General features: G+C 37.5%; 1 protein-coding gene across 2 annotated transcripts in view; it reads right to left on the bottom strand.

The window, feature by feature from the left end:
* FARP2 (FERM, ARH/RhoGEF and pleckstrin domain protein 2) overlaps positions 1-25,930 on the bottom strand; it is a 75,638-nt gene that overhangs the window by 18,058 nt on the left and 31,650 nt on the right. For both annotated transcript variants that reach the window (XR_014618718.1, XM_084292346.1), the window contains exons 6-13: positions 24,818-24,915; positions 22,410-22,524; positions 14,587-14,734; positions 14,011-14,100; positions 12,457-12,620; positions 12,242-12,310; positions 10,332-10,389; positions 9,355-9,604 (exon numbers count right to left, since the gene is read on the bottom strand). Coding sequence is in view for 1 of the 2 variants with exons in the window: in XM_084292346.1 (XP_084148472.1) it covers positions 9,355-9,604; positions 10,332-10,389; positions 12,242-12,310; positions 12,457-12,620; positions 14,011-14,100; positions 14,587-14,734; positions 22,410-22,524; positions 24,818-24,915 (992 nt within the window). In the remaining variant the exon portion in view is untranslated. The remainder of the gene's footprint in view (positions 1-9,354; positions 9,605-10,331; positions 10,390-12,241; positions 12,311-12,456; positions 12,621-14,010; positions 14,101-14,586; positions 14,735-22,409; positions 22,525-24,817; positions 24,916-25,930) is intronic.

Raw genomic sequence — 25,930 nt, 5'->3', positions numbered from 1 at the left:
CTCTACAGTCAGCACCCAGGGCGAAGGTCTGAAATCAGGGAGCCCTGCCGTGAGCAGGAACATGTTTCTGAGCAATGACGTGGGTATTTCCCTACGTAAAGCAGACCCTCAAACACATGACTGCATTCTGTGCTTGACAAAGTTTTGCTTTCACATCACATACAAACATCAAGACATGGGAGTTCAATGTGATATTCCACATTCTCTAAATAAAACATTTAAGAACATGAATACTTTCTTAGTTAATTATGCTATATAGTTAAAACTAAATATCCTTAGGCAAACAAAACCAGGGTTTCATAACAAAGACCAGCATGAATGTAATTAAAAAAAAAAATAAATCACATCTAACAGTAAAACATTCCATAAGCACTGGTTTTGATGAGCACAGCCCCGCACTTCAGTGAGAATGCCAGCCTTATCTTTCGCTGCTACTGCATAATATTGTCATTTTTTTTAATTATTGTTTACATTGCCTTCTTTTGTCCAGCTAAAAAATGTGAAAGCCTCCATCTAATATACAAGACTATGACTCAATATAAACATTTTTCTACTCTACTTTTTTTTTTTTTTACTGATCTTCAGTATATATGGATGTGAAGATTCAAATTAAAATTTGAAATAGAAAAACTTTTAGAGTATTATATGAAACCAGTCAGAGAAAGTACATTATTGGATTATTTTAGGTCTATTTTTAAAAAAACAAACAAATCAAACTTTAGGCCAGCTGCTATAACCATTACCTTACCTTGTATTTTCATCAAGAGTACTTGAATCACATCTCTCTCACAGCATTATTAAAGTTAGCACGCATTTGTTTTTTATGTTTGTTTCTTTTTTTTCCTGTAGTTGCATCTATTTAAATTCGTGCCCTATATCCAAAATCCATTTGTAATAACCTAGAATTGTCCTTGCAGAAGTAGCAGCCACACATTTCTTAGCGGCCTTGCTCACAGAAATACTGCAGAGATCTTCTCTAACCTGTCAGGCATTTCACAGGGAATTCACATCTTTGCCCAACACAAACTTCAGATGTGGGTAGTGGAGGAAAATTTAGGAAAAGCACTACCTGACACCAGGGACTAAGCATTTGTGCAATCAGCAACAACAGAGAAAGCAAGGAAGAAAACAGAGGGCAGCCAGGTCTTAGGCCTGACTTATCAGTGAGCAAGTTTTGGTACCACATTAGGGACAGCAGCAGGGAGATGTGCTGGGGAGATCCAACCACCTTACAGATCAAACTTCGAGAATGAAGAGGAACCAATATACAGAAAGTTACAGCTAGTTTCTATGAAAAGAAAAAAAAAAAGCTGAATATGTGGAGAATCACTGGCTAGGTTATACTTAGCCATAACACTGACCTTTATCATTTGGACCATCTAATTTCTATTGTCTAAAAACAGTCATGTGATGTTCACCCTGATAAACTGCTAGTTGTCCACATATGTATACACTAAGATTATTTTTTTTTGTTCCAGTTATAAAACAAGCTATACTCATACATTTTTGAAGCATACTTATACAAAAGTTAAGAGAGAATACTTCATGCCTTTGTTCTCCCACACAAGGAAATGTCAAATAAATAAAGATTTAAAATTGTGTGCCTGAGTTTTAATTGTGGTTTTAATTTTAAAAGTGGCTCTGGAAAGCCAGCATGCTAAACCCAACAACTCTCTTTCCTGTATACCTTCAGAAGCATGTCAGATGGCATTAAGAAAAGAAAGTTTTTGCCTCCCACCCATCCTCTCATCAGCACTGTAAATCTTTAGAAATGCAACACAAATGTGTTTCTTTTTTCAGTGAAAAAATCAGCTCTATAAGAAATGTTCAGCTCCACCGGGAAAAGGGAGATGGTTGAGGTGGAATTTGGACTAAAAAAAATAACTGTGAACATAGTTATGCTGGCTGAGAAGACTGGAGTTTGATTTTCAGATCTCAGAAATCAAATATAAGATAGGTCTGTCCTGTCTCACATTGCAAAGACGTTTCAGAAAATAGAAGAGAAGCACACAGCTCACAGCTCCATGGGCTTTCCTCTGAGATTAACATCATTTAAAGTCTTAAAGGTTCCCACTAGAGGACTAGACCAGTATGTTGGAGCACTGTTTTTGCTAATTATATCGACTAGCTTTTACTAAAAGTTTAAAGAGAAGCAGACTACACAGGGTGAAGGTTTTGGCATCACTTCTCAGTTATTTTTCAGATGATATTTCCATTCTTCAGTCCAAATTAAAGCGCTGCACATAAAGCTACACTTGAACATGAAGCTTGATAAAAAATAAGCCAATATTGACCTGTACATGTTCAGATTACTACTTCACACAAACCTCTGCAGCACAGCTGATGTGAATGGTCAAGGTTTCGACCTAAACAGTTTATTTGTTGCACGTACATTATTTTCTTGATTCTACATGAATATTGGTTTAACTTTGCAGGGAAAACAGTCCACCAAATTCAGCCCCTGTAACAAAGTAATATGACATGGTAAGTTCTACAATCTCCTGATATTCCAAAGGAAGTCAGTGGCAATTTGGTTAAATAATTCCACCTTGATTAAAAACGAAGTGTTTTAGAGTGGATGTTTTTATTTCTAACTCGGTAAATACCATATTGAGAATAACTCCAAAAAAATACACGAATTCAAGTTAGCCCAGAAACCTGCTCAGTTTACTTATATGCGTACTACTGGCTTTTTTCCATCGAATGTTTACGTGATCAAGGAAAAGATTTACCCACATCTTTATCACAAATTCCTGAAGGTGAACTCTGAACCTGGAAAATATGAAGCAATCTAACTGTCTGCATACCCCGTGTTTAGAACAAAGGATAGGTCTTCTATAAAAACAAATATACAGAAGACAGTCCAAGGGTCATATCCAGTTTAAAAGAAAATGAATCCACAGTAAGATTCCACTCTAGCAATTATATTTAATTTTTACTCCCATTTCTATTCCAAACAAAGGTTTGCAGAAAACAGTAATCTGAAAAACACACACCAATATTTGGCTGTGCTGTACTTTCAACAAAAGGATGCAAGAGAAAAACTGCCTTGAGAAATCTGGCAATAAAACTCTAAGATGCTTTGGCTAGCAGAACATTCATTCTGTTTCAAACACAAGGGTAACGAAAAATAAAGCTAAAAGGCCCATGATGTCATTTATATCCAAGTTTTCCTTATTTTATTGCATAAACAATTAAAATTATGAATTAGTACAAATCTGCAGGTTCATAACTGGCAATCTCAACAGACACAAAGATAGTAAAAGTCCCAACATGTAATTCAATAAAAACATTTACTGTATAAAAGATAAAAATTCAAGAGATCAAATAAGAAATTCCAGCCCTCTGTTTTCTTAATGTAATCCTTTCCTGAAAAGAGTAGCACCTAGTAAACTGGGGATTCACTCTAACCAAAGCATGTGTGTATCTGTACATATTGACAAATAGGCATTTCTGGTTTCTTACCAAGCTGCAAAACTGTCACAAACCACACTCTTGGCTGCCATCTGAGACTTGCATATTCAAACAACAGTAAAATATTGTGACTTTGAAAAATTTGTAGCAACACCTTCCCACAAACCAGGTTCAATAAACCATGTTCCAAAGCTACAGCTTGCTCTGTGGACTAATCCTGCAATAGCCCACAAGACGATAATAAATTAAATGGATTTTATGACACACGTTTGGAACTATAAAGTCTCCCCATCTTCATACATATAGTATATATGTAGGCTCACACATATACACAGCATTTGTGACAAGTTCAATGTAGGATCTACTAAGTATAGGTAATGACAGCTAAAAGTCTACAATGAAGATTGTGTTGTATATTCATTCACTCAGTCGATACCTGATAATTATGGCTTAGAACTTTTTGCAAAATGACAATAATGGGAATGACTTACCGACAGGTTTGCACCAAATTGCATAGAATAATGGCTTTTATTTTCTTCTCCACAAAATCTTGCCCTTACCAAGATTTGCAACTGAACAAACTACCACCAACACCACAGAAAGAAACCACCGACCAAAAAAGAAAAAAAAATACAAAAATCAACCCTTAAAATCACCTATGATCACAATAAAAATATACACAGGAAAAAGGAGATCAATACTTGGTATTATCCAGCAACTCTGAAATTCACTGGAAATTAAAGTGAAAGTTGAGAGCAAATCAACATGCTGCCCTATTGCATTCTAGGATAAAATATGGTAATTCCTGGGAAATATACAGCAAGTATTACTCTAATAATGAATGAGTATTTTAAAATTACAAAGTATACACACAAGCAATAATACAGGCTAGTAAGGTTTACCAATGTTTAAACGGGTGGCTGATAGGTCAGAGAACATTCTATGACCAGTGTTATGTGCAAATTAAAAGAGATCCACTAACTACATACACGAAGATCAAAATGTTCTCGTGTAGTGCTTTATATTTAATAAATGCACTCAAGAATAGAATGGTTGTAAATAGGCACATACAACAATATAGGCACAGATTAACTTATCCTTTTAAGACATTCATTTCTTCATGTCTTTTAGTCATGCTGCAAGGCGCACACTGAGTACCGCAAGAGCGCTGAATCTCTCAGCCTAACTCACTTGGAAAAGCCAAGAATATTGAAATACACTTTATGGCTGCATATATTTGCTGCAATGGGACCTACCCAATAGAGGGGAACAGAGAAGCAAAAGGATAGAGAACAGGGGCAAGGGGTCCGTGGCTTGCTCCCCCCTTGCTCAAGCACAGCTGTCTGGAGAACTGTGGAGAGCAAAGAACAAACCTGAAAACCCCAGTGGTTCTTTCTACTGGAAAAATGCAGCACTAGAACTGCATGTCAACAACAAACCTAAGTACCTTGAAGAGCATGACGTCCCTCCAAGCCTCCCAGAGGCGGGGGCAGAAAGTAAACATGACAGAACATACCTCCATGAACAACCACACCGGGGAGAGGAAAAGACACCCATTCACTTGCCATGAACAAGTGAAGTTTTGCAGCCAGGGTTTCACCTGCTCCTACCACAATTCCTCATATTCCTCCTTCTCAAGGTGAGCGTGCACAGGATACCCCATAAAGATCTCCTGATTCTTCTTATATACTCTCCCCCCTTTTTAATATCACGATCCCTGCAGCAGCTTTCACTGCTTGGGATCCATGGGGGTCCCAGCTCCTGATGCTGGCACCGTTTCAGCACCTGCCGGCACCCCGCTCATCTTCTTGATGAGAAAACTTGGGTTCTCAGGAAAAAAATGAAACCAGTACCAGGAACTAAGCATAAGCAGTTTCAACACTGTAAAAAGACAACGAAACAAACCCCCAGGAGTAACTCTGACAGCACAGATGGTATTCAGGGCATAACTGCACTGCACCAAAGTTCACACACCACCTTACACTATTCAAAGGCAATGTACAAACAGAGAAGGGAAAGCCCTTCCTTCTCTCATCTTCTCCTGCCCTATCAGGAGGTTGCTGGGGGAGAAGAGGATGCCTGGCATAACTCTATTGCACCAGAACAACTGGTAAATGATGCATAAGTCACTGTGCAGCGCCCAAAGGCAGGCTGGTTTTTACTCACACCTCCATCAGAAAATAAATCTGAACTCACCCCTCCACAGGAAATCAAGAAGCCTTCCTCACAGCTTTCCGGCTATAGGGAAACTGTGACATACAAACTAAATTTTCTCCTCTTCTGTGCCTATGTGGAAAACCATAAATAAAAGAAAATAGCCAATCATGCAACAGTAGGCTTCAAAAGACATATAGCTCTAAAAATCAGAAAAGGCCGGGGAAAAAAAAAAAAAACAAATAAACACCGTGACAGCCATAAGCTATCAATTACCAACAGCAAAGATATAACTAGCAGGTGCCAGGGGCATAGGAAGTAGTACTGAACCCCTACAGAAACAGCATTCCAGCAGGGTATCGACTAGTACTCAACTCTAGCTCCTTTAACCAATCCAGGTGTGCCTGAGAAGCACATGGCCTGTCTCTGTTTCTCCACATCCCACACCTGGGAAAGGAGAAAGCGGCACACTGCTTGCAAGTCCACCACAGGGTGCAATCCTAGCAAAGGACACTGTTTTTTAGGTGCTGACCAGCATCGTCTTTACGCAAGCATCCCCACTTCAGACATAGAGCAGAGTCAGAAGATGTGAAAGATCAGTGCTCCTGGTGACACACTCAACTAAAACCTTAGCCTGAACAGCTCTGTACCTGGATCTATGCCCCCTTTCCCCACACGCTTGCCCCAGCCCGTCCTCTCCTGAGGTTAGACACATCTTGCTCTAAAAGATGACGGACCGGGACCCTAGTCACTCCAGCTCCTTTAAAAAACAAAATGGGTATCAGATTGAGACTTACTACTAGTTTGTTTAAAAATCCCTGAGACTTAAAATTGCCAACAGAAATTCTGCATAGCTGCAAAGTACATGGAGAAGAAACATATTAAAGGCACTTCTTGGGACTGACTGCTCTGAAAGACAATATATCAGCAAGCCTCCTCTCAGGCTTACCAAGCACATTTATTAAAATTACAGAAACAAGCTTTTTTTCCTCTTAAGATCTTTGGAAATTCTGGAGAATTTAGTTGGATTTATTCCTATATTAAGCAACTGTAACTTATTTAGAGAGAATGCTTGTGATTGAGGCACGAAACAGAACAGAGGCAGCCGTACTTGTATGAAAATAGTTCAATCTTGATTTTCGTTTTTTGAAGGTCAAAGACATTAAAGGCAGCCTTCTAAATCTTTATCCACATTTTAGTCCCTCACCCTACTACTTGTAAGAGAGTTAGTAAACAGAAGTATTTTTTTCTGATTTTCTTTTTCAAGTTACATAATGTAGTTATGGAAGGAAACCAGACAAAAAACTAAAAACATAAAGGAACCAGCTTTTGACACAACTGAAGACCTCCTCCAAATGCCTATTTACAAAAGTCACATCTATGACAATTTCCACAGGTATGAATAAAGTCAAATCAAGAGCTACAGAACACACATTCAACAGGAGAAGAAGAAAAACAAACACACACATAGCACTTACAAACAAAAAAGACCAATTAAACAGCTGTACATTCCTGTAAGTTCAAACTAGTTCTAAATGTGCTTCGATTTTCTGTGCCACTGGCAAATGCGACAAGTTTCTAATGGAACAACAGTGATCCCATTCAAACACAACAACCACAATGCTAGTAAGTACCGTGAGTACTAGTCACGTCTTGGTAGGTACTGAACTAGAAGAAATGGGTGACTAAAGGATGTTTTACCTTGTCATATTCTACTACACATTGAGAGGAATTCCCTTGAATTTTTAGTTATCAGAATTTTGTGAAATACTGGTATTTTGTAAATGTTTGACTAAGAAGGAAAGCCTTTTGGCAATACAACAAGTAAGAAAACTGATATGAAATATTGAATATAATATCATACTTATCACAGTAAGCTGCTTATTCTGGAGGCATTGATTGTACTAGTACTGCACTATCTCCTCCTTTCAATAAAAAAAAGCCTATATTTTAAAGAAAAAGTTAAAGCTGTCACCAGATTTCCCCGCACCTGTCTTTCCCCAGATCAAGTACACTTTTATGAGCTAATTTGTAAGCACTTTTTTGCAGCATAATTAAATCAAGAAAAAGGATTAGATAAAAATGCAAAGGGGATTAAGTGCTTTCGCGGTCTATGCATGCATCTCCAAAGTACTGAAAAGCAGAAGTGTGCTTTTTTGTTGCTCAACTGTTGAAGGCACTTTGTAGTCATAAAATACGATTGTCTTCACAAGAAGTTTTGTTGGCTCCCATTTTCATTTGATCATGTCGCATAGTTCTGTATCTTAAAACTATCCTTCATAGTTGACAAGAAGATTATCCTTTTTTTGTTTGTGGAAAAAAAAAAATCACACAAGGACTCTCACTGCAGTGCAGAACAGCAGCTAATTTACAGGTTGTGGCTTCTCATTAACAAACATTTGCAAAAATAGCTGTTGTGTTCAGCATATTATAGCACTCTTACAGATGTGTTCCTAGCCAAAAAAATCCTTCAACACTGTAGTTTGTGACAAGTCTGCATGAGTGAGCTGATGGCTCTTAAATTCTCCAAAATCAGTGGTTTTTCCTACCTATAGTATTTTGAGGACGTTGTAGCTTGTTATGAAACATTCTGGATGTAGTTTGATGCATATAATGCAGTACCAGAGCTAGGATGCTTTAAGAGAACTGAAGAGACACAGGAAAAAAAATCACTTATGGTACGTGATTTAAAATCCAGCTAATGGATTGGAGTTTTCTTGTTTAAAGTGACTGACATCACACCTTTCTGGCTTCTAAGCCTAAACAGCTTAGAGAAATCCCTCCTAAAAATCAAGAATCAATGATTGACATGCGCTTTCTCTGTCCAATCTTCCTGAGTGAGATTTTTTAAATTATTCTGAAAGTCAAAAGTGAAGTTCTCACCAGCTGCTTGAGCAAAAGGATTACTAAAGACAAGGTTTACATCCAGTGGTGCAGCAGTTTCAGAGTCCCAGGAGTCTGTATCTGTACTGCTAGAGTCTTCCGTGGTGGTAGGTGGATAGCTGAGCTGTTCTAGCTGATCAATGATGTCACTGAACTGGAAGGCTGAACTGGACTCCGAGCGGATTGAGTAGGCTGGGAAGTTCACCATCGAGCTCGCCTCCGAATGGTTAGCGGAGCTGTACGTGTGCAAGGAGGACGTACCGTTTAGGGGCAAATTATTGAGGGAGCTGCTCTCAGAACGGTTGTTGATGAGTGAGCTCGTTTCAGAAGGGCTCAGGAGGCTTTGCATTCTGCTTGCTTGTGCCTTAACCTCAAACAACTCCGACGTATCTGATGGCCTCTCATTGCCATTGAAATCACTCTCTTCTTCAAATTCATATTCGTCTTCCATATTCATATCTACCGCTTCTGTTGAGTACCTGTCAGGGCTCGACTGAGAAGAGACTGTATTTTGTTGAAGGGCATCTTTAGTTAAGCCAGTCAACTCTGACGCATGCTTCGAAAAATCAGAGCCCTTTAACTCCAAACCGCTGTACACGTATGAAAATGCCTCAGAGCCCCCAGCAAAAAAGGAAATTTCTGCTGGGTCGTCATCAATAAATTCCTCTGACACCTGTAACTGTGAATTTGTCAATGTGAAAAGAGGGGCGCCCCTACTGCAGTGCTGATGCTCTTTTTCAGCGACAAAACCACCTGTGGTAAAGTCATCCTCATCATTGTCATTTTTACAAAGAGCCCTACTCTCCTTACTGCTCTTCTCTATGTCTAGATCTAAACCACAACCACTCTCAGCAACAGGACACGCAGGGTTACAGTTTCCTGCAACACTACCAAACCCAACACCTTGGAATGACTGGAACGTGGGAGATCCAGGCTGCTGCATCGATTTCCTCCCTGTTTCTTCTACAGGCGCTGCAGTATTTTTCTCTGGAATCCTTGTGTATGGCACTCGGGGGTCCAAAGAGGAAGGGCTGGTTTCTGCAAAGATGGGCAGGACAGTAGTAGGAGTGGCCGATGAATGAAATGAGTGGAAGGGGACAGTCGCTGAGGCAGGAGACCCTGGGGTTCTCAAGCCCTCAGTGAATGCAACACTCTGAGGAAAAGAAAGTAAGAAAAAGAACAGGTAACAAGATTTTTATAATACAAACAAAAACAAAACCAATGTCTGTCTCCTGACACAAAGGGAATGCGTACTTCAACAATGCTCACTTTATAGCAAATAAAACTTTGCATGTAGAAATAGATCTAGCATCCTCAGTAAGAGGCAAGATCTTTTTTCCCCAAATTCTGGTAACCAGCTGGAAAATTGAAACCATGTATTTTATAGCCTCTGCTGAATAGCATAAACAACAGAAAATAACACAAAACAAGAACTGCCAAATCTTGAGTGCTTCCTTAGCCTCTCACATGTAATGCAAGCACATTCAGTGAAACAATAAACTGTTGCATTTATACATGTAGTTCTTGCCTGTGGCTGTAGAAGGCATCTATACAATGAACTTAAGACTTCCACAAAAAGAAGGCAGATAGTAAGTGAACACAACCTAATCCTCTGAAAGAGTAACATACTAGGAACTATGACATCTTCTGAGTTGAACTGAACTCTGAAAAGGAAAATATTCACCTTAGACCCCATCAGCTACAACTATCAAAACTGCTACTACTGGCAAAAGAAGAAAAACCATGCATCAGGGACAAAGATTAAACAGTGCAACTGATTCCAGACAAGAATTGCACTTAATCACCTTCCTATGCAGTCACCTTGGAAAGGTGCTTGTCAACTCTACTGATTGCACTGCCTACAGTGCTGCAGAACTAACCTGTTTTGGCACGTCTGTGTTTGAAGCGTGAGTGGACACTCTGACTTTGCTGTGCCTCCTGCAGAAAAGAGAGCATCCTGTGAGCATCCAAGACATCAATCAGCCTTCTCCCTTCCCTCTTCAGCTATTTACATTCTAATAGCCAATAAAAAAGTCTCAAGATGTATTTTATTAGATTCTGTTAATAACTAGTTCAAGATTTAAAAATTGACAATTGTTCTAAATTGAACAACACAGGAGTAAGAAACATACAGATAAGCAAGATCCAGATCATTCATACCACTGAGCTCAAAAGCAACATGGGGCAAAAGGATAGATTAAATATCAGATTTAGTTTCTTCCTTTGTCATCAATATAAACTTCTAATACATTCTGGTTTTGAAACTATTCATTTGTAATCTGTAACAATGATTATAAATAACATTTCAGTCAACCATCTAGTTAATGGCATATAACATTCTATATGTTAAACTCAAAAAAGTGGTATCCTGCATCACAGTCATGGTTAAAGTTATTCTATGGAAATCATTTACTAGAAAATCAACCTATCATAGAATCATTTAGGTTGGTCAAGACCCTTAAGATCAAGTCCAACCATCAATCTAGTACTAAACAAGTGACACTTGTCATCTGGCAAAGGAGCTCAACTGTAGTCCAAGACATCAAGTACATGAAATGCAAACTTTCTGAAATTCCTATTAAGCTCTTATAAACTTTCAGATAAACAACTGTGAAGAGTTTCCCACATGTGGATAGAATGGGTTTCATAGTCAAGTTTAAGTGACATAATTTCTTAATAAAAATGCACACTCCTTATGTATGTGTTTAGAAACAAATGACTATTTAAGGTCACTGTTTCATACTTGCAGAACCCAAGACCAACTGTATGCGCTACCACAGGCTACTTGTGCGATTTTAGACACAGTCTCAACTATGCTTCAGTTTTGTACGGATTACTCTGCTGTACATTATATCCTACATCAGGTAATGTCTATAAATATCAGTGATTGTCAACATCAGTATTTAGATTGACCTCAGGGTGCAACCTCTGCACAAGAGAAATGACCCACTACTGCCCAGGGATGCTAGCTGCATTATGTTCTGAAAATAACAATACGATGAAAATCATGTTCAAAAATTGAAAACTACGACAATGCTATTTTGGATTTAAGCTTGAGTTTGATGTTATTGTGTCAGCTGTTCTTCGGCGTCCTTCTATCAAGCCACTCTAATTCCTAATACTGCAAAGCAATGACTACGAAGTGATGAGGACTCAATATTTGCAGCTTAATACTGCCAAGAAAAGAGACCACTCTCCCTGTGGCACTGTTCCCAAACTTATTTTGGACTTTCTAGAGTCAAATCAACTCTAGCAGTTATTGTATTGCAAAACAACATATACAAACCTCTTTCACTGCCTAGTTAGCAAGTTGAACTGTCTTACCTTGTGACAATATAAATACTAGGACACGGGAGACAGGTACACAATAGGTTCATCACTATTAATATGTGGAAGTACAACATTGCAAAGCATCAGGCTACGTCAGCTTCAGGAACAATGGATGAAAACAGGGCTCTTAATTAGCACTACCCCTTGCTCAAATACATGAACAGGGTGACATACACGTGTCTTCAAAATACACTGAACTTCTAGATTTCTAAGTCACATGCTGCCCACCTAAATTAAAATGCAATACTGAAACTTTTATGCGCTTCTTTACATCGTAATGAGATTACAAGTTGGCAAAATATTTAGTTCAGCTACCTTAAATTTGAAGCAGGCATTAGTAATGAAGAAGTCAGCTAATGAAAATGCCTCCAAGAATCATTTAAAACCATTGTAATTTAAGAAATAAGGGTACTGTGAAAGTCTCAACTACATTTCACCTTACAAAATAATTTGCATTTACCTTTCATACGGAGTTTTTCTCATCCCACTGTCCTTAATATAATCCACTAGCTGCTTTTGTGTTCGTCCACTGTGAACCCACAAAAGAACAAACATTATGAAATGCAGTGTATAAAAATTATAAATGAGATTATTTTAGAATACTTTTTCCTTTTCATCTCATTTTCTAAGATACAAGCAATTCAGCTTCAATAAATTCATTACGTTTCTTCATACCTGTATCTAAATGATGACCCTCTGGTGAAGAAGACTGCTTTAGCCTTTGGCTTTGGCTGATCAAAGAGCCTAAAAAATGTATGATATTCAACACAGATTTTCCAGAAGTTTTTACACTCATCCCTACTTCCCAAAAGAAACTCCAGCGTATCTTGATATGGACCCTGGGAACAGAACACAAAAAGCAAGTAGCACATAAAATGGCAACAGAATAGAAAAGGAAAGTACAAATACATCCCAACAAAAAGGCTCAACTACAGTGAGATACAGTACTCTGCTAAATCACTTCTCATATGCTTTAAAGCAATGGATATGATTTTGAAAGCAGTATAAATCTTTAATAGCTTTCAAAAATATTTGTTAACATGGAAAATGGAAAAATACTTAAAATGCACTCAACTAAGACTTTAGTAGCATGCTGGATATATTCCATGTTAAGAAACACTGATTGTAAAATTTGCAATTTGAAAGAAATTAAAATATTGATGTGAATAATTAGTGATTTTAAAATACTTTTTCCTTAGAAGTTCTGATGTTTGTCCTTCACTTCATGAGATTTGGAAGAGGCAGGAAAATGTTGCATATATCAGAATACAGTTATCACATAACATTTCTGAGGGTCTCTTTGGGACACGTACACAGCCAACCTGTCCCATTTCAAATTTCTGAGCTACACGTACCTATTTGATACCCATATATATATTTTTTCCATTCTAATACAACCCTAAGTTGAATGTAAACCTGTATTACAGTATGGAAGTAACAAAGGACGCACCAGTAACTTTGATGACATCCGCAATAAAAAACATCTATTGTAAATCAGCCAAGCATGAAAAATAACACTTCTGCTATACAGACATATAAAAAAGATAAGGCTGTAGTAAGAGTAATCACTTAGATCTTAAAAGTAAGCTCCAACAACATAATCTCAGCCAACTACTGTTTCCTGAGGCATATCACGTTACTTCATTCATATTTGAATCAAGAGATTCTGTACCAGATTTTTTTTTTTTTATTCAAGCAGCTTATATTCAACAAGTTCCTGAATAAAACAGTCATAGAAAGTAAATGCCTTTTGTATCAGCTGTGTACTAGATAGTTCTCCTAAGGAGCTACAGTCAAAAGCACTCCCTAACACGTTTTTATCTGAAATAGAAAGATTTACTATGTCAGTGCTTAAGTTAGCTCAGCTCAGTTTGACTATAATGGAACAGAGAGCTCATATAAGCCATTTATATCCAAGAAAATTATTAAATACTACTTTTTCAGAGTAAAAGTACACAGACAGGACACACCAAATACTTGATTTTAATTGTTTTTCTGTCATATTTACACATGTGTATGCCTATGGCAAAGATACAACGAGGCTGATACACAAAGCTAGAATCGTTGATAAGACACGGAGTGAAAAAGTAAAGATTTTTATTTGAATAGTGAAGCCAAGCCTAGTTCTCTGAAAATGATTTAAAAATTAAAAACTAAATTTTTTCATAATTAAAAAAATATTGTTTTCAACACTGACAAGTCTGTTATTATGACAGAACTTACACAGACCTCTGGGTGGAGTTTAATAAGGAATCGTTTCCTCTTGAAGCTTAGTTTTCGGACCTTTGACCAGTTAAAGGTATTGATTTTTGTATTGCCCTGAAATGAAACAATAATAGTTAAAAGTTTGCAAAAGTTTCAGAAGAGCAACAAACCAATTTCTGATGCAGGCATAAAGATGCACGTATGCGCACACACACCCCATCCCATTCTGTTCAATTCTTATTTCTTGTAATAATATCCTGTTAAGCAATGTTATCTTTTAGTACAAGACTAACTACAAAGCCTACGATGTTTGTGTCTCTCTGAGCAGACACTAGAAAACTGAATGGAAACCCAGGAAGCTGGAATGGAAAAGAATTTTGTAACCCCATAGATATTCAGGATATCTTATGGTACAAGCAAGATTAGGGTTTTTACTGTATTTTACTTAGTACAATAATTTGTGGGCCTAAATGATACTTTGTTGACCATAAAAAATGTGCTAGATTTTGCAACCAGACACACCTGAAATTAAAATGAGATTTACTCCCAAGACACGCTAATGAAGAGACAGATGCACCTGGTAGGCTCTGCCCACCTTACCTGGAATACCAGCACACCCATGTGTGAAACAGCTAGGTTAATTTTTGTGCCCTCACGGTCAGATGCAAGGTGAAATCTGATGCCATACATCTCCAGTTTCCGAGCAATTTCAAGCACCTGGAAGTCTGATTCAGCAGGAGTTTGACCTCTGTCATGAGGAAGAAAAAGAAAGTTTTAAGATCAATTTGGTTGTACAACACTGACAACATAGCTAAAATACTTAAGTCATGACTCTGGCACTAAAGCAGAATTTTCTGTCTAATCCAGTTTGGCAGTTTCACTTCACATTAAGAACTATAATGAGACTTTTTTAATAGGAGGAACATGCAACTGCAGATGACCAACCTAAAACGTCCCACAGACCGAGGCACTGAAACAAATGCTAACTAGTTCAGCTTCAGCATTTTCAATTTCGGAACAATGAAGTTCAGCAAATGAGAATTCAATCCACAATACCCATTATTCTTCTTGCTTGTATACACACTAATATTAACCAGACTAAAAGTGAGAAATGGAAGTCTTACGTAACCAGCATGACAAAAACAAAGCAAACACTGCAAGAGTTTCAGGTAGGGTTTCAGGATTGCATTAGAACTATTACACTAGCACGTCTGGGTGTAAACCTTTCCCCCAGTCTTAGGTGTTTTATTTCCTCCTTGCCAGGGAATCAAGAGCAGGATTTTTAGAATTGTTTCTGAAGTATCACCTGTTGTTGAAATAACGTTGAAACCATGGAGAAGATCTATACAAACACAGCATCCCCTTTCTGAGCATGCACAAAGTCCAAGCAAGTAGGGAGAATATTACAGATCCTGTCAAGCACCAGTCACAGATTTTGCATCCATCTATTTCCCTGTAAGTTTGCTAAGTCCAACAAGTGAAAATTTATTTTCCTGTACTACAGCACGTCCAGTATTTTCTTTTCCCACACATTTTTCTCCACGAGGGGGAGTTTGCTGGGTTTCTGCACATTTTCCTGCTAGTGCCTCATGAGCAGCAGGCTTGCTGCAAGCAGGGGTGGCTGCGGTCAGGCTCCTCTGCACAGTGAACACAGGAGCAGGGGAACCCTTCGAGCTGGAGACACGGAGCAGCTAAAACACCTCTTGGCCCTGACACATGGGTGGGGCAGGGCTCTCAAACCACAGAGACAGTAATTGTGAGGGCCAGGACACCAAAATATGGACCACCCCAAAATGTAGCTCTTAAAAGCACCCACTGAAATACCAGTCCTTATATTGGTGAGGCGTTTTCCTTATGATTCAAAACTGCTTGAATCATTCTGGGTGGGTCCAGACTGGAGTTTTGGGATACTCCGAGAGGAAACAGAGGCTGCTGTGGAGATTAAGGAGCTCTTGCTGTACAAAGTACTCCCATTAGGCTGCAAATTAAGAAAGTCCTTAATGCAAACAGAAGCTTGTTGACACACTGACTGCCTATGGCAGTCCCTAAACTAAAAGCATGGCAAGACAATGCTGCAGGCCAATTTGGGGCATAAACATGGTCCAGGAGAGCAGGCTGTGACAGTGAGGCTGAAGGCCTTCTCCAGCACCAACACCACAGCACCACAAGCAGCACAGCTGCTGCTGGGGCACTGGTTGGCAGGACTGCATCAGCTGCAGCCATATGCAGGACATCACCGTCTCCCTGCTGAAAATGATGAGAAATAACAAATTACATTACTTCCAAGCAAGAGCGAGAGCTACAGCAGCCATCCACGCTCGTGCACTGGTGGAACTGTTCCTGCAGCACACAAGTTTACTAGGATAAATGTAATGCCACAAGGGAGACATGGGAGTAAAAACCGATGATTATTCTATTTAGGACCAATTAGGGCAGAAACCAGGTTAGATTCCTGCACACACGGTCAAAGACAATTTTTTAAAATCCCGTTTCCAAGGACTTGCCTTCCTTGCATAAATGTCTTCCATCTCATTAAAACAGATGACAAACCATTTATCCCATGATCTATTTTTGTGTACCACGTAATGCCAACCAACACATCAGTTCCAAATAATTTTGCTGCTACCCTGGCTTGCCTTCCTACACATTTTCCTTCTACCTATCTATAGCCATCTTTTAGATTAAACCGCTTTCTTTTAAATACAAATGGAGAATGTTGAAGTAAATGGTTATTAACATTTAAACGTAGTAAAACAGGAATGATTACAATATTTATATTAACTGCATGTGAGAAATTCATGTCTCAAACTCAGAGACAGTCAAGAAACTTACTTGTTATAACATTTTCTAAACGGGGGTTAGAAGAAATAATGCTTCCTTGGTTCTTAGTATAAAATACTCCTTAGTCTAAAGCACACGCATACATAAAAGGGCACTGAGAAAAGTAAGCCTAAAAGCACATACACTTGACGATATGATTTCAACAGTTTTCCATTGCCTTATTCATTCTGGAGAAAAAAAAAAAATCAAAAACACTACAACAGGAAATCCATTTTGTTTTCTTTTCATTTTTTCCCCACTCTGACTGGAGAAAGCAAGGATTCAGTGAAATTCCTGACTTTGCAAATTCCAACCTTATCCCAATGTCAAAATTATATGACCATGTATGTATAAAGCAATTGTAGAGAACTGTAAAGCACAAAGGAACAAAATTCCAGTTTCAAATGGAAAAATAGATGCCAACCAAACTCCATAAAGAGCAGTGGAGTAGTATTTCAAGCAGTATTAACACCACATATGCTAGTTATGTCTAGGAGCTTAAACTGGTAAAGCAGATTTCTCTTTCCCTTACTGAAATGGGTAATGCTGTAATAAAGCATTTTTATACCGGCTTTAAGCATTACTAGCATTTCTTCCAGATTCCTTAATGGTGTCAAAATAGCTGCAGTAACATGCTTTCTGTTTATTAAACATACAAGACAAGACAAAAAAGTTAGATCATAAATATTAATTTTGGCCACAGCTTCTTGAATTCCACTCTAGGCACACTGTGCTACCACCCACACTAATTCCTGGTATAATTCTTCTGAATAGAGCTGCATTAAGAATGAATGCAATGCTTTGTCTTTAGAGAGGATGCTAAGGTTGCTGAGGCTGGAAGGGAAGGGAAGCAAAAAACAGTATAAATAGCAACCAGAAAACGTGAAAGTATGTTATTAAAAATGTTGAAGAACTGCCCAGTATAACTGATGCAGAATGCCTGCGTTTTATGTTCTAATCCATCAGATACAAGCAAGAGCACGGTGCATCTCAGGAACAATAAAGAATTTTTAAAGGGTGTCCTCATACACAAAACCTGCCCGTACCTACCAAACAAGGAAGAGTCTGGAGTGGGGAAAGCTAGGAGCGATGCCAAGCAGCTCTCACTGCACAACAAACGTTTACAAATGAGGAGCAGTTTCAGAGTAATTACCCTTAGATGTTTGCTGGAGACTAAGCTGTACAGACCAGCCTGAAAACAATCTGGTCTAATTTTGTTCATCCATTAAGCAGATAAATCTGCTTAGTCTTCCCCAGGTCAATGGACAACAGACTACCTTTTACAAGTATTTTCCAGCAAAAACTGCTGTCAGTGCAATAGGTTTTAATACAAAGGTTCCTTACACACACTCATCCAGACAAATATTTGTGAAGTGTTACAATATTCATGTGGCAATCAGGACAATTGCTTCAAATCATGCTGTTAAATGTTCTGTGATGTAGAGAGCTTTTAAAAATCAGTGATTAATACAGAATTTTAAAGATTACGTAATCAAAATGCTGTATTTTCACAGATCGTTTAGGCTATGAAGCAATCTAAAATTACAGTTTTTCTAATTTACAATTTATGATCATCCTGGTTTCTAAATAATTTAAATCACAGACAACCAGGCTAACATGTTGTAAAAGTACATGAGGGTTAACAGCAAATGGAAGTAGATATAAATCTAACAAATCTTCTGTTTCTTTCCTGACACATACACACAAAAATCAGAGCCATTTGAAGGCAAGCATGTTATGTTAAAAGAGAAATCCATCAAGCAAAACAGAATCTACACTTCTCTTCAGGTATCCACTCTCTGATGTTTAATTCTGGACTAAATCACCTCCCAGCAAGCACTCTACTTGCATTACTTGCAGGAAGGCAGAAAGCATTAGATTTTGAGTGTTTGGGACACCTGGATTTAACTGTACAACCACTAACACAGCATCTTCAGAGCATAAACATACCATACAAGTAAAGTAGGTCGAGTTAATTCAGACTCTTGCCAAAGCAAATAAGTAACACGCTGTACCAAAAATACAACTCATCTTGTTTACTGCAAAGTTAAATTTAAAACCCATGTTTTCGTACTTCTGAAAGTAAAAAAAAAGTATTTGAAAAAGAAATTAAAAAAGCATAGTTAATAGAAGATAAGCTTAGAATCCCATCTTTCTGAATACAACCTCCTCAATAGATTTGCCCTTCTTTTGATACAGAACAGAAGGCTCTGTTGTATTCCTTCTCTATCGGTCCTAATCGTTACAGTGAAGCTGTGTGACATCAAAACACAACTTTCTAATGTGAGGAGACACGCCACAGTGCTATCTGTGAGATGAAGCACCCCCTGCAAAGCCATATGTATTCTCCCATGTTCACAACTCACGTAGGGTACCAGAAGGAATCCTGCTGTGACTCCAGCCTGAGAAAGCCAGATCGACGCTTGCAGATGGGTTTTGCACAGAAAACTACAGCACACTGGTGTATGAGTAAGCGTGGTTAAAATTAAGTAAGGGCTGCAGAGCAGAGACACAGAAAGAGATGAGATGATGCAGCAGTGATCTGGAGATAAGCCATCTCATCAGAAATGGGTTCCCTTTTCTGGAGGCTAAACTTAGGAGATGTCTCTTTCAAAAGTAATCATTAGCAGAAGAAAACAGCAGTCTGACAAAGATAACCAGGGGGGAAATAAGGTGAAATGAAGGAGACAAAGAGTGAAAAGAAAACCCCAAAACAAAACAAAAAATCAAAAGGTGTGATAAAAAAGAGAAGAGAGATTTTGCTCATTTAGCAGAACTTCACATTGGCAGGAAGGAGACAAATGGATAAGGTCCATGCTTCCACTTGCTCCTTGTAATGTGGAAATGTGGAAAAATATGTGCAAACTTTGAGGAAATGTGGGACCTTCACAACTCTTACTAAAAATGGAAAAGGGTGGCCAATACTCACTGGGTAAGGAAAGAGAGAGGAGACGCGTAAGGAAGTCCTGGCTATTTTTAGGATTGCAATGCTTCCAAAATTAAATCTGTGTTAAGAAAAATTTTCCAAAGAAGCAAGGAGATTTAAAGCATGCCTTGACGCTATTCAGGTATCACTGACATTTAACTAGCATTTTCTAACCTAAATGCTTATAATCTGAAATGCTTTGAATGTATGCTTCTAAAAACATGGTTTTAAAGGAAGGTTTGCCATCATTTCAACAATATGGTTACGTTAGACACACATCATTAAAGTAATGAAAAGTACACTTATGAAGCAAGAAATCTTTTTGCTTTAACTTTCCTCTTACACGAAAATATAAAATTTCCTTTCTTGTATAGAATGATAAAAAATAGCTGGTTTGGGGAAGGGAAAATAAAAGAAAAAAGAAGAAAAGCCCAAGGTTAATTAAAAAAAATACCCGTCCCTGACTTAGGACAGACACTGCCTTTCTGTCAAGGAAAGCAAAACAAAATTGCAATCAAGCAGAAGCAATTCAATCAGATCCAGCCACACAACCAAAGACTGTTTGTGGTCTATTTATCCCAAAACTAAAATCTCACTTATTTCATCTCTAATTTGAAAGCCTTCAGCCTATAACACACAACATTATCAAAGCCCTCCTTGAACCTATTTGTAGCTTCACAACATCTTGCAGCAGTAAGTTCTACAAGGTCATTATGAGTTGTAAGAAAAGGATGTTCCTCTTTTTCTTTTAGTTTGCTTTGAATCTATTTGCTGACTTGTTTCAGCACTTCTCTCTTGACATGAGAAATAACGAAATATTTCTGTGCAGTAAATGATTTTCCTCCCCCAACTACCTTTTCCCATGATGAGTCCTAGCACACATTTTAATTTCCTTCAAAAAGTACTTCAAATTACTTTAGAATTACACTTAGTTTGTTCCTTAATAATTCCCACCCACACCTCAAAGGTTCAAAAGCAGAAAACAACTAGCAAATATCTTATTTCATCAAGATTCAACAAAGCTGAAATTCCATATGTATTGATAATCAAAAATCTACAACTGCAATTAATTATTAAAATTGTCAAGAACTGCTTTTTTAATATTATGCAATGTATCTTAACCTTAAATACAGGCTCTGCCCTGAAAAACTGCCTTGTTCTGTCTTAAAAGAAAGCCTGTCAGCAACAATCCCCAAGTGTACCTAAGCAGAGTGAAAGGAAAATTCAGGTTTCTAATAATGTATTTGGATTATGATGCATAACCATGAGCATTAAATCGCATGTGTTGTTATTTATACCTTATAAAAGCACTTCAAATTGCTAAATCCTAATACACAAGATCTCAAAAATTACAGAAAAGACAGACCTATCAGGTGAAATGAAGCTTCTATCACCATTTTATTAAACATCTCAGTATTTACCCTGTCAACTCTGAGAACTGCATGAGTGAGGTTAGAAGACCAGTCACGACAGGTAATAGCCTGAAATTTCTTATGAATGTTAGCATTGCATGCTTAAAAAGATTAAAAAGAACATAGTTGTAGCAAATCTAGGTCATGAAGTGCAAACACTGATTTTGGTTGCAACGGAACCTCTTCACTGGTGGACTTTTCTTTCATCAGCACCATGTCTCCCTTATACTCCAAATCATTTTACTTCTCAAAATATTTGACTAAGTATATCTTCACATTTTAAGACCAACTAAACAAGACTGAAGACATATCACCTACCTGTATTGTACACATGCGATGTGGGAGAAGTGGACATTTCTAATAATGAAGCATTCATTTTTGCAGTTCCTGGCTGTCTTCAAATTAATTTTATGTTTGTGGTGAATAACTCCTTTGTCCCTAATACACTTTAATTATTTCAAAAATACTTTGACTGCTATATCAGGTATTGCATAAATTCTGATGAAAGTTATTTCTCCCCTACCTCCTCTATCCTTCTCCGTTTTCTTCATGCTTTAAAGAGTACAATGTAATCTATTTCTAATTATTTAGACAAAAGCAAGACACACATACTTGACAAGTTAAACTTAACCTTTGCAAACCTGAAGTTCTGAAGAATTACAAACCATTATTACAAGCTCGTGATAGGTTTCTTTGCTGTTTTATTAAAAGTACACTGTAATATTACTTGAGAAAAGCTTTTGCCAAACAACTATGGCCTCTTCTCCTATCTTTCCCGCTCTCATAGCCATACTACAATTAATACACATTTAATTTGTGTAACAAAAAACATTCACTTTCGCTATCACCTGTCCTCTTATAAATGCCCACTATTCTACCAAATGTCCAGTGGATTTGGAAAAGTGTAGAAGTTTAAACAACACTCTCATTGTGGCTTTCCTCTTGCCATAAGCCTTTAATTTAAGCCACATGTGTATGGGAAAGTCAGCACACACAAGCCTGTAGATTGCCCTCAGACAAACTGTCTTGTTCTCCCAGTTTAAATAGCTTCATCGCTATATTCAAACATAAAACAGACTAAAACACGTTAAAGCTGCTAATTTAAAAAGAACCAATAGTAACTATTGCGACATCCATCCTTTCTAATTAGATAACTGGTGTTCAACACATGCATTTTAATGCCATCCTATCACACAGAGTACTCTTCCTCCAGCAAGCCAGTGTGCCAGCTCCCAAGCTCCATGTCCCTGGTGCCCCTCACTTACACATGCTTCCTGTGGAACTCCAAGATCTTCCCTTGGATTCTTTCCTGGTTTGGCAAATACTGGTTTGTTTTTAGGTGTTCCCGATCCTCTGATTCATCGAAATCCCCTATTTCAGCTATTACAGAAAATAAAACAATGTTAAAATACAAAGAAGCAATGGAAAAGGAACAAGGACAGAAAATACTTCATAAGGACCTGGGAGAGACCCCCAAGAGCTGGACTGTATTTTCCTTTCAGCATTTCCAGTTTGTGTATTACACTTTGTATCCAGCTTCACTTTACAAAATGGACACATCTACCCCAACCAGACTTTCTGGAGGTTACAGCAGCACTTGAACATTGCTTGCAAAACAGACTTGTTTAAAGTCAAGGACTCTCAGAAAAACTCAGTTGTCTAAACATGCCTTCTTTGCAAATGCCTCACACCACACCTGCGTATTTTTTTTTTTTTTTAATATACATAACAATAGTTATGGATAATCCTACTTGGTAGTATTTATTAAATTAAATTAAATTTTAGGAACGGTCCAAAATTAAATACACAGCAAGAAGGAAAGCAGTCTTGTGTCTCTCTATAAACTGATGTAACTGATGTATAAAAGATGCAAGACAGTGCCTACATCTGGATTTTTGGCCTCCTCTTCACATATCCACACTTTTCAGAAATGACCTGGTAGATTTAGGAAGAGATTTGCAGAAAAGAAAAAAAGATTTAAAAGTATGGAACAGCTTCCATCTAATAAAACATGAAAGAGACCAGAAGTCATTTGCTTGGAAAAGAATAGCATTAGGCACACAGGACTTACAGCAGATGTATATAAAACTACAATTTGAATGAAAAAAAAATATATATATATACATATATATATGAATAAATTTCATAAAATTTTGCATTTTAATTTCATTTGGTAAATTCATAATTGCTGGAAAAGTTAAAAAATAAAAATAAAAAAAAAGAAAAAAGAAAAAAGTTTTCCTGTGCAACCTGAAAAATTAAGCTGTGAAGCTCGTTTTCATGGGAGGGCGCCAAAAATATAAGCAAATTCAAAAACTAATTTGAGAAATACAACAAAGCAAAGTTCGGTAAGGGAAACAGAGATAGGGAGTCAATCTGACTTTGAAAGGTCACATGCAAAGAATGCTGGATGGATGCAGTAATGGAAGTATCACCAGATGCTTGTTCTGTTTCTCATGTCTTCCCCAGAGCATCTGCTATTAACTACTGTCAGAGAAAGGAGAGTGGACTACATGAACTAAAAATCTCATCCAACACAGCTGTTCTTTAACAGAACATGGCAATATCCTGTTTAAAATCAACCCAGCATACAAAACAACAACAAAAACGAAAGGTACTTCTATAAAATAATTTTATGTTAAAAATAATCATTTTCCTTCTTGTTTCTACTTTTCTAGTAGAGTAAGACCAAGATAAGCAAGGCTGGACAGTGAGATCTGCTCCACAGCAACATGCTGCCCTGGAATTGTTCCTAAAACTTTTGCAAAGTTTTGACAAATCATTAGCAAATTTTAATTGTGCCACTCACTAACCACATACATAATACAGTTTTGGTCTTCCAAAAGATAACTAACTAATATTATTATAGTTATGCTTTAATAAACTAATTAGGAGTAGAGAACTAGTAACTACTTCATAGTGCACGTATGAAAAGGTATAATTTAAAAGCTTTTGTGTCAAGTAAGCAAGGAGGCACAAAACCCCATTTCTGCAGCTCATATTGCAGGTTTGGCTGCTGCTTGAGAGTGCAGGCTAAGCTGAACTCATTTGGTCTCGAAACCAATCAGTCTTTCAACCTGCTTGAATTAAAGGACACATTTTTAGCTCTTTAGCTGCTTACAGACTGAGTAAGCAGAAACATGGAGAGCTCCCAAATCAATAGCTTCCAATTTCCACTTCCACTCCCTCCAAAGAAAAAAGCTGCTGACAACTCTAGTGTTGAACTTGTTCTCTCACATTTCTAGTTTTATTTCTGAAACATCAGCCCAATCTCTGTATGTTCATCACCTTCCAGCCACTGGAAAATTTAGAAACTAACTTCAGGAAGCACTGAGGGAGACAAGAACAGCTGTCTGACAGTGACCCCATTTGCAGAGCCAGAGCAAGACAACATGCAGAGGTTTTGGTTTTGTACAATCTCCTCGAAGCCAAAGTTATCTTGTACATAAATAGCAGCTGCTCCCCACACCAGGAACTAGCTAGCCCTGACTGTAATCCCACTGTTCAAAACAAGAAGGTTTACTGCATGTATGGAACAGAAACACTGCAAGACAAAAACCCTTCTAGTTATCAGAGTGCAGGCAAAAACTTCTGTATGCTATTAAATTCAACTTAGCAATAGCTCATCATGATGATGCTCATCAGCTGATGCCACCACAGTGGCAATACTAACATTGCAAAAGATGAGAGATGAGAAGAGCTGCTGTATTGTCACTGCAGGTTAGTCGTTCTTCTGCCAAGTCCCTCTTGATTTGCAATGCGAACAGATACCTGAAAAGAGAGAGTAAGAAGTACAACCTTGACACGTGAAAGAATTTTAAAACAATTGAACAGTATTTAAAAAGAAAGAAAAAAAGAGTATCTCCTAATTCTCCTGCTCTCCAAAAAACAACATAAAACGGAAGCCTTGCTATGAAGGACATCCAAATAAAACTAAACCCATGACTAATCCAGCTGCGCGATGCAATTTATCAGTGTAAGTGGAACAAGGAAGCAGAAGGAAAACCACACTCTTTAACCAGCTTGAGTTTTTACGTAACAGCAGCTGTAAATTTTAGCTGGAAAGAAACTAAAGGAAGACTTAAAGTGATTTTACCTATTAGAAGGGAGCTGAGACAACATTACTGATCCTAGTGCCTTGTTAGGAAAAATATTTTTTGCTCACAATTCATTTACTCAGTGATTGCATTTTCCAGGACAATAATGTCAGCAGCCTATAAAGACAGTAAGAAATTACACTGACTTTTCTTATGCACTATGATAATTCACTAAAGTATTTTCCAAAACACTGGTTAAAGAGGTTTATTTCAAAAACTGCAGGGAAAGAAGAAGAACATGGCAGGATCAAAAGTGCAGTGATAAGGACTAACTTAGAATCTAAACGTTTTTTAAATGAATATAATGTTGGCCAGTCTTTTGTGCTTTTCTTTTTTACTTGGAAGAAAGTGCATAAATAGACAGCAGTAAATAGGCAATATCTTATTATTATAAACCTAAGCTAATAGACTGATCAATATTCTTTAACGAACTATTCAACTATTAAAAATAATTTTAAAGACTTTACAAATATTTAAAATCTCTTAAACAGAGAAAAAGATTTTTTTTTTTAATCAAAACTGATTTTAAAATAATTATGCATTAGATTCTCAAGGCAAAAATATAATAAAATGTATACATTTTGAAAGCTTCTTTTTTTTTTTTTTTAAAGTAGTGTAAGAAGGTACTACAGACTATCCTATACCATACACTCTGCATTCTGCGTATCTGACTGTGCAATATTGGCTTC

The sequence above is a fragment of the Netta rufina genome (assembly GCF_964035555.1).
Source record: "Netta rufina genome assembly, chromosome: 9".
NCBI lineage: Eukaryota > Metazoa > Chordata > Aves > Anseriformes > Anatidae > Netta > Netta rufina.
The sequence above is the reverse complement of the archived record's forward strand: the minus strand, read 5'-3'. Positions and strand labels throughout refer to the sequence as shown.